Here is a 10,250-nt window from a genome sequence, read left to right on the forward strand (position 1 = left end):
TTCTGTTTTTTTCTCTCTCTTCTTGTATTCCCATTACATGTATACTATGCCTTTGTAGTTGTCTCACAGTCCTTGGAAATTCTATTCCCTTTATCTTTTCTTTTTTCCTTTACATTTCACTTTTGGAAATTTCTATTGATATATCCCCAAGCTCACAGATGCTTTCCTCAACTGTGTCCAGTCTGCTAATGAGCCCATCAAAGTCTCTCAGCATTTCTTTTATAGTGTTTTTGATTTCTAGCATTTCTTTTTGATTCTGTTAATTTCCATCTCCTCTTACATTACCCATGTCTTCTTGAATGTTGTCTACTTTTTTCATTAGCATATTAATATGTATTACTTTTTTAGATTTCCCAATCAAATAATTCCAGCATGCTTTCTGTATCTGATGAGTCTGGTTCTGATGCTTGTTCTGTCTCTTTAAGATGTGCTTTTTGCCTTTTAGTGTCCATGTAATTGTTGAAAGCTGGACATGATGTGCCTGGTACAAAGAACTGTGGTGAATAGGCATCAGCAACATGGTAGTGAGGTATGCAGGGAAGGGGGGAGTGTGTTATAGACCAAAGCTTAGGTGACATGTGCCCTAGGCTATGACCTTCACAAGTACTTCGTGTTTCTCCTTCCTCAGGTGGGGCAGGAAGGCTGGAGGAGGCTGGAGTTGGGTATTGACCTTATCCCACCTGGAAGACGTCTCCCAGATCAGTTAGGTTCTTGTAAAACTTTGTACGTTTCGGCTCTGGTAAAATAATTTCCCTTGAGGACAGGTCTTGTTAAGAATTGAACACTGCTGGGGTGCCTGAGTGGTTCAGTCGGTAAAGTGTCTGTCTTTGGCTCAGGTTAGGATCTTAGGGCCTAGGATCGTGCTCTATTTTGGGCTCCCTGCTCCACAGGGGGTCTGCTTCTCCCTCTACCCCTCCTCACTGCTCTGCTGTCTCCTTTCTCAAATAAAAAAAAACATTTTTCTTTTCTTTTCTTTCTTTTTTTTTTTTTTAATATTTTTCTTTTAAAAGAAGAATTGAGGACAGCCTAAGTGGTTCAGTGGTTTAGCGCTGCCTTCAGCCCACAGCCTGATCCTGGAGATGGATCAAGTCCCACGTCGGGCTCCCTGCATGGAGCCTGCTTCTTCCTCTGCCTGTGTCTCTGCCTCTCTCTCTCTCTCTCTGTGTCTCTCATGAATAAATAAATAAAAATCTTTAAAAAAAATAAATAAAGGAAGAATTGAAAAATGCTTTGGGTATATTTCAAAATGTCTACTTTCCCCCTCCTCCTGCCAACAGCAGGAGAGGACTTTTCTCTGTTTTCACTCTGAGAATCTGTTAGAACTCCTGGAGGTAAAACTTAGAAAACTGTGGGAGGGGCTTCCCTAAGACCGGGTCCCCTTGGAGTTTTTATCTCTCAGACTTGTCCACGCTGAGCCTTAGCAATTTGCCAATTATGGTTTAGATTTTTCTACCCCAGTACTCGTTCCCTTGGAGGTTTCTGCTCCACTTAAGTTGTGATTCTGTCTACAGGTCTATCTCTACATTTTTGGGAGCAGTGGCTTCTGTGATCTCACTTCTCTGATGGATCTAAGAAGAGTTGTTGATTTACAATTCAGCTTTTTTACTTGTTAGGACAGAGTGATGACTTCCAAACTCCTTACATGCCAGAATAGAAACCAGAAGTTCAAATAGTTAGAAATAAATAGTAATCTGCTATCGATTTATCCATTGCTTTGGTATCATTACCGTACAAGAGAGTTAAGTATATAGAAGGGTCAGGGATATATTTTTAGTTTGTGTGTTATGTAAATTATATCATTTTACATTAAGCATTCTTGGGCAAAATTAAAGTACAGTAGTCTCATTTTTATGATTTTATGATTTTTTAAATGAGTTTTCTTTTTCTTCTACAATCTAGTCAAAGTAGAGGAACTCAAAGAATAGAGAATCAAATGAGCAAAAAGGAAGTATCAAATGAGGATCAAGAAAATCCAGTTGTTCAGTACTTACTGAATTCCTACTATGTGCAGTGTTCTGGGGATACCGGAATGAATAGAACAGAAAATCTGCCCTCATGGAACTTAATATTCTATGGGGAAGTAAGGTATAAGACAATAACATATATGAGGCCAATGATGAGGGCCATGAAGACAAGTAAACCTGAAGGAGGAGCTAGAAAGGTAGGGTGCTGTTTTCATCAGCACTGTCAGGGGAGTTCTCTTTACAGCAGTGATGTTTGAGCAGAGAGGCCTAACATGGCACATGTGGGAGAAGCATGTTCTGGGCAGAGGCTGTATGTACCCAGGGCTGTAGTGAGAGTGGGCTTGGCCAGCTGTGTGGGGAGAGCCGGCCAGTGTGGCAGGAACATAGCGAGTGAAGGGAGGCCAGAGGCACATCAGACTTTTTTCTTAAAGATATTTGGGTGCTTTCAGGTCTCTGTCATAGCTGCTAATATTTGACCTTGTAGCAGAAAAGCAGCCAAAGGTGTTACATACACAAATGGGCCTGGGTGTATTCCAGAAAAGCCTTTTTTTAACAAAAACATGCCATCGGCCAGATTTTTCACATTGGCCCTAGTTTGCTAACTGTTAATTTAGGGCCTCATAAGCCATTAGAGAGTGCTGTGAGTTTTATTCTCAATATGACCAGAGTCACTGGAGGGTGTTGAGCAGGCGAATAAAGTGATAGGACTTAACTTTAAAAGGATTACTGGTTGCTTCATGGGAAACAAAGTGTGTGTGTGTGTTTAAAGATTTTTATTTATTTATTTATGAGAGACACAGAGAGAGGTAGAGAGGCAGAGACATAGGCAGAGGGAGAAGCAGGCTCCATGCAGGGAGCCCGATGTGGGACTCGATCCCAGGACTCCAGGATCACGTCCTGGGCTGAAGGTAGGTGCTAAGCCACTGAGCCACCCAGGTGTCCCCAAAGTGTATTATTCACACAAGAGTGGAAGCAGGGAGAGCTACTGGGGGTTTTGTATGAGTTGAGGAAAGAAATGATGGCTTCAACAGAGGTTGGCAAGAAGGGGCATGAGATGAAGAGAGAGAGAGAGAGAGAGAGAGAGAGAGAGAGAGTGTGTGTGTGTGTGTGTGTGTGTGTGTGTGTGTGTGTAGGGGTGACTCTAAGGCTATTTGAGCAACTGAGTAAACAGTTGGGGAAGACTTAACAAGAATGAGTTTCGGTGGAGAAATTGAGTTTGGTTAACTTTGTTAGACATCTAAGTGCCAGTAGTGAGTAGGCAGTTGGATGTTTTCCATTCTTCTCTCTTCCAGGAAGAGAAGTCAAGGTCTGAAAATTATCTGGAAGAGTGAATGAAATAAGGAAATGTAATAGAAATGCTAGATAGCACTGAAATAACATGGGGTTTGTCATCCTAACTTTGAAGTGAGAGCAGATCCCATTATTGTGTACATTTTCCAGCCAAGGAGAGCTATGTGGGTACAGGTATGGAATTAGTGGAGGGTTGGTTTTAACTTGAACTTGGATTTTATTAGGCAGGTAGGATGGAGGAGGAGATTCCTAAGAAAATATGTAGTCTATGGAATCCAATTTGAGTAGGGAGTGAAAAATCCAGAGATCATAGGTTTTGGTGAGGTTGGAGAACTATTGGACTCATTGCCTCTAGTGGAAATGAACTGGAAAGGCAGGAGTTTCGTCAGAGGGATGCTTGAAATTAGGACCTTGCTCCCGATCCATCAATTGCTACATTAAATATCCAACCAATCACTCTGAGAGTGGGTGATTGAGGTGAGAGTGAAGATGTGATCCCTGGATGTGAGAAAGTTGGGTAACTGAGAGGCTAGAGTGTGCCGCTAATCCCTTACATGCACTTTGGAATCAGAATGATCATGAAGAGTAGCAGTGGAGATCAAGACTACGCTTTGAGGCAAGTGCAGACCCTTCAGTGAATGTGAATGATGGGGAGTGAGCCCGAAGATAGTTGTAACTGCTAATTCCTGTCAGCTTTGTGACTGAGCGCCATCAGTTAACCCCTCTGGTGTCTGTCTCCTTCTGTTTGTACTGATGGGTCAGTGACTAGCACGATAGTACATAAGGGGCTAGGAAGGGAAAGAATGGAAGTTTCCTTCTGGTGCAGTGATTGTCTTTGAGCATTACTCACTTTATACGTGAGGTTCTTTTTTTTTTTTTAAATAAGATTTTATTTATTTATTCATGAGAGACACGGAGAGAGAGGCAGAGACATAGGCAGAGGGAGAAGCAGGCTCTAAGCAGGGAGCCCAATGCAGGACTTGATCCTGGGACTTCCAGGATTACACTCTGGGCAGAAGGCAGATGCTCAACCACTGAGCCATCCAGGTGGCCCTCTTCATGTGGGAGTTTAATGAATCCATTGATCCAGAACATTCTTCAGTGACACAATCATAAAATTGTCAACAAAGTCAGAAGGCCAAAGTCATAAATATGCTAATATGCTAATGTTATTATTGCTGACTTGTGTTATATTTATCTGTCTTTTTCAGTTTCTAGCATAATGTTTTATATTTTAAAAGATGTTTAATAAATTGTTATTGAAGGAGTATAGAAGACTTCCTCAAATCAACTTTTTAAGAAGCAATTTTTTGCCCTTTATGTAAATTCATGATGAAAATTGAAAATAGTGGTTGTTATTCTGCATATTTTGCTTAAAGTATGAGGCATTACTAATTTTTTAAAAGATTTATATATTTGAGAGAGAGAGAGAGAGAGAGAGAGAGAGCACATGCGTGCATGTGGTGGGAGTCTTTCTTTCTGTTAATAAGAATTTTGTAATCTGGGGCACCTGAGTGGCTCATTGGTTAAGTGTTTGCCTTCAGCTCAAGGAGTGATCCTGGAGTCCTGGGATCGAGTCCCACATCGGGCTCCCTGCATGGAGCCTGCTTCTCCCTCTGCCTGTGTCTCTGCCCCTCTCTCTCTGTGTCTATCATGAATCATGAATAAATAAATAAAATCTTTAAGAAAAATAATTTTGTAATCTGTAATACTGAACAACTAATGTGTGTTATAACTGAAGTATATACATTTTTTTTCTTTTCTTTTTTTTTTTTTTTTGAGAAAGAGAGAGAGTGTGAGCAGGACAGGAGGGGCAGAGGGAAAGAAAATCTTAAGCAGACTCCATGCTCAGCACTGAGCCTGAGGGAGGACCCCATCTCATAACCCTGTGATCATGGTCTGAGCTGAAATCAAGTCGGATGCTTAACTGAGCCACCCAGGTGCCCCAGCTGAAGTCTATTTAAAGTAAGATATTATCAGGCTTATTTAAAACTCAGCTGGGTCAGAAGGAGGCAGGAAAATGAATTCATTTCTGGTAAGGTTTGCAATTTGATCTTTCCTCTTTGAAGAATTTCATAGTCTGACATAGGTATTTCTTGTTTTTTTTTAAGTAGTTCCTAAAAAGTAATGTGTAAAGGAGTATCCTCTATTTTTTTAAGATTATTTATTTATTTATTCATGATAGACATGGGGGGAGAGAGAGGCAGAGACACAGGCAGAGGGAGAAGCAGGCTCCATGCAGGGAGCCCAACGTGGGACTCGATCCAGGGTCTCTAGGATCATACCCTGGGCTGAAAGTGGCACCAAAACCACTGAGCCACTGGGGCTGCCCTATATTTCTTTTTATTTGAGCCCCTTGGTAAAAGAACAAAAAACTAGAATAATTCCTAGCCAATCAAGTACATTTTCCAAAGTATGAAGTAATTTTCTTGAAAATTTCTAAATATGAAAGTAACATATTCAATGTAGAGAATTTAGGAAACACAGACAAAAATAAGCAAAAATTCATAATCTAATCATGTCTAAAATTAAATTTAAAAAAGAGGGAGGGACAGAGAGATAGAGAATCTTTTTATTTATTTATTTAATTTATTTATTATTTATTTATTTTTTTTAGGGAGAGAATCTTAAGCAAGCTCCATGCTCCACATAGAGTGCAACACGGGGCTCAATCTAAGGACCCTGAGATCATGACCTGAGCTGAAATCAAGAGTCGGATGCTTAACTGACTGAGCCACCCAGGCACCCCCTAATCATGTTTTGTTAATATATTAGATATCAATTTATGAGGATGTTTAGATGTATCTACACAGATTTTCTTTTTCCACATTAGGTTAATAAAGGATCATGGATCTGTTGAGCACCTTCACATCAATGAGCTCTTAGTATTGTTAGTGTGTGCAGGTCCCCTGTTGTTATTTTAGTTTCAGTGTCTCACCAGTATAAATACTACTTCCATGAAACATCTTCGAACTGAAAACTTTGAGTATGTATTTGGTTACTTCCCTAAATTAAATTCTTATAATGGGAATTATTTTCTCAAAGAGTAGATGACATATTTTAGTTTTGGTGTTTTTTGTTATTTGCATTCTAGAAATGGTATGTAGCATTGTTTTTTAAATACCCTTCCCATCCTGAATATTATCATTAAAATAAAAAAAAAAGTATAAAGGGCAGCTCATTGCTTTAATTTATATTTATTTTACTTCAATAAAGCTTGGGTATATTATTGTGCTTATTGATCAGTTGTAATTCTTATTTTATTATTCATCTATGTAAGAATATTCATCCTTTTCTCTTGTATGCTGCAGGAAATGTTTATCTAACTTTTGTTATTTTTATGCAGATTTTAAATCAAATCTCTATCTTTTTCATCATGGGTCTTTTCTTGTTAACATGTAGAAAGTGCTTTCCCATCCGATATCAGTAAGTTGTTTACTATAGGTTATTTCTTGGTTTCATTTTGAAAAAAAATTATGTAAAATTTCAAGCATATTTAAGAGTACGGAGAGAAGCATAGTGAATCTGTGGTACCCATCACTCAGCTTTAGTATATATCTATATGTGGCCAATCTTATTCTATATATGTCTGCTTCCAGACCCTCTTGGGACATTTTGAAGCAAATTTCAGAATCTGAATATCATTTAATCTGTTGATATTTAGGGTTGTATCTCTAAAAGATAAGGGTTTCTTTTTCTTTTTTTTTTTTTTTAAGATTTTATTTATTCAGGAGAGACCCAGAGAGAGAGAGAGAGAGAGAGAGAGAGGCAGAGACACAGGCAGAGGGAGAAGCAGGGAGCCCGATGTGGGACTCAATCCAGGGTCTCCAGGATCAGGCCCTGGGCTGAAGGTGGTGCTAAACTGCTGAGCCACCTGGGCTGCCCATAAGGGTTTCATTTTTTTAACACATAACCACAAGACCATTATCACAAGTAAAGAATTTAGGTAAAGAATCCTAATATCCATCATTCAGTGTCATTTTCCTAATTATAATTATTTTCAAAAGTTTGAAATTAGGAATCTAGTAAGATCCATACATTGCTTTTGTTTGTTACAAATTAAAGTTTCTTTTAATCTGTAGATTTGCCCTCCATATCTTCTGTTTCCTTCCTCCCCTTATTTTTTGTTGAAGAAATGGCTTTAAAATTTTTTGACTCTGGAGGCACCTGGTAGCTCAGTCAGGTAAAGCGTCTGAGTCTTGGTTTTGGCATTGAGCCTCCAGATGGGTTCTGTGCTCAGTGTGGACTCTGCTTCAGATTCTCTCTCCCTCTTCCTCCCCATCTGCTTTTCCTCCTGCTTGTGTGCTCTAAAATACATACATAAATAAATACACAAATAAATAAAGTCTAAAAAAATTTTTTTCACTCTGTAATGCAATTGATATTTTTAAAATATATATTTTGAAGCTGGGGTCCACCTCTTGTCCCCTGCTTTTGACAGTTACCCAGTACTATTTAAATTATAAACTTAAATTCTTCACTGAAGTGCCACTTTTATCATATAGAAAATATTATATAAGAAAAGTGACATTTCAAATTAATAGAGAAATACAGTATTTTTACTATGAAAAAAATCCATTGGTTTTTTTAATTAAACATTTTATTTATTTATTCATGAGAGACAGAGAGAGAGGCAGAGACATAGGCAGAGGGAGAAGTGGGTTCCCCGTGGGGAGCCTGATGCGAGACTCGATCTCAGGACCCCTGGATCACACCCTGAACTGAAGGATCACCCACTGAGCCATCCAAGCATCCCCCCATTAGTATTTTAGTTGGAACTGAAATAAATATGTTAATTTGTGCAGGATTCACATCTTGACAATAGTGAATTTTCCTACCCAGGGACATGTTGTATCTTTTTCATTTATTTAAATGTTCTTTTGTTTCTCACAATGAAGTTTTGTTTTTTTCTTCACTTTTTTTTTTTTTTTCATTTTGTCCCACTTGCTTCTCTGTTCTACCCTGGTTTCATATACATAAATTTTGCTGAGCTATTTGAGTGCTATTTGTAGGCATCACCCCTAAATATTTCAGACTGTATCTCCTAAGAAGATAAATTAATTACATTCAAGAAGTTTAATATTAGTGCAACAATATTATCTAATCCTGTTCAATTTCCTCCAGTTGTCCTAGGGACATTTATAGCTATTACAAATTAAAGTTTCTTTTAATTTGTAGATTTGCCCTCCATATCTTCTGTTATAAAAGAAGGACCCAACCAGGAAGCAAGCAGTACATTTACTTGTTATGGCTCTTTATTTTTGTTTATTTATTTTTAAAGATTTATTTATTTATTTATTTATTTATTTATTTATTTATTTGATAATTGAGAGAGAACACACACACAAACAGAAGGAGTGGCAGAGGGAGAGGGAAAGAGAGAAACCCAAGTAGACTCTGCTCCAAGTATGGAGTGGAGCCTGACACAGGGCTTGATCCCACAACCTTGAGAACATGACCTGAGCTGAAATCAAGAGTTTGGTGCCTGACTGAGCCACCCAGGCACCCCTTGTTATGTCTCTTTAAATCCCCTTTAGGCTAGACAGTATAGTTTGGTAGCTTAATTATTATTATTATTATTATTACTACTTTTTGTCTTTCATGACACTGACAGGTTTTGAAGTGTCCAGGCCAGTTATTTTATAGAATACCCCTCAATTTAGATTTGTCCAGTAGCTTTCTTTAGATTCAGCAGCAGCATTTACCTACAGCAATACGTACAGTAATACATAGGTGATGTTTTGGCCATTTCAATGTGATATACAAGGAAGTACATGATAGCAGTTTGTCCAGTTATTATTGATGTTAATCATTCGGCAAGCTGTTGTCTGCTGTGTTTCTTTAAATTCTGTTTTCCATCCGTTTTTTATCCAGTGTTTTTTTTTTTTTTTAAGATTTTATTTATTTATTCATGAGAGACACAGAGAGAGAGGCAGAGACACAGGCAGAGGGAGAAGCAGGCTCCACGCAGGAAGCCCAACATGGGACTTGATCCCGGGTCTCCAAGATCACAACCTGGGCTGAAGGCGGCGCTAAACTGCTGGGCCACCAGGGCTGCCCAATCCAGTGGTTTTAATATCCATTCATAATTATAGCCTGAGTCACTTATGACTATGGTAGTTACAAAATGATAGTTCTCTATTTCTGTCATCTTTATATATTTATTTGTTGGCATTCTTCTGTCTCCTCTCTTTCTTTTTTGACATGTCCCCATTTGGTAAGTACTTCCTTTCTGGCACAAGGAATTGTTCAAGACTCAACTTATACTTTCTTTGTTCACTTTGCACTTTCCCTGAGCATTTTTCTAAGGAGCTCTGCTTCCTTTTAAAGGAGAGAATACTTAGAAACCAAGATCTAGGCCTGGGTGCAGAATGTTTCCATCATCCCAAGAAGTTTTCTTTTCTTTTTTTTTTTTTTAAAGATTTTATTTATTTATTCATGAGAGGCAGAGAGAGAGAGAGAGAGAGAGAGAGAGAGAGAGGGAGGCAGAGGCAGAGGGAGAAGCAGGCTTCACGCCTGGAGCCAATGTGGGACTTGATTCTGGGTCTCCAGGATCACGCCCTGGGCTGAAGGCAGGTGCTAAACCACTGAGCCATCCAGGCTGCCCCTTGTTTGCATTTTTAATTTAACCATTTTAACTGGTGTCTAGTGTGTAGTGTTGTATTATCTTTGCACTTTTATTTTGTACTTCCCTGATGACGAATGATATTGAGCATCTTTTCATATATGTAGTAGCCACTTGTATGCTTCTTTAAGGTTTGTGTTCAAAGTTTTTGCTTATTTTTAAATTAGCTTTTTTGTCTGTTTCTTAATTATTATCTTGTAAGAGTTTACTATATATCTTAGACACACTTTCTTTTTGGTCAGGTGGATATATATATGTAATGCAATTTCTTTTTTTTTATAATATCTTTTGAAAAATGAGTTTTTAACTTTTTGAAATCCAATGTATTTGCTCTTTTTTTTTTTTTTAATGGTTTGCGTTTTGTGTCCTCG

General features: G+C 38.4%; 1 protein-coding gene across 1 annotated transcript in view; it reads left to right on the forward strand.

Annotated features, from left to right (window-relative positions):
* Positions 1 to 6,468, forward strand: part of AEBP2 (AE binding protein 2) — an 87,427-nt gene extending 80,959 nt beyond the window's left edge. The window contains exon 9 of the mRNA XM_041736139.1: positions 5,872 to 6,468. Within this exon, the coding sequence (XP_041592073.1) occupies positions 5,872 to 5,953 (82 nt within the window). The 3' untranslated portion in view covers positions 5,954 to 6,468. The remainder of the gene's footprint in view (positions 1 to 5,871) is intronic.
* The last annotated feature ends 3,782 nt before the right edge of the window (positions 6,469 to 10,250 follow it).

Source organism: Vulpes lagopus, chromosome 21 (genome assembly GCF_018345385.1).
Source record: "Vulpes lagopus strain Blue_001 chromosome 21, ASM1834538v1, whole genome shotgun sequence".
In the NCBI taxonomy this organism is placed as follows: Eukaryota; Metazoa; Chordata; class Mammalia; order Carnivora; family Canidae; genus Vulpes; species Vulpes lagopus.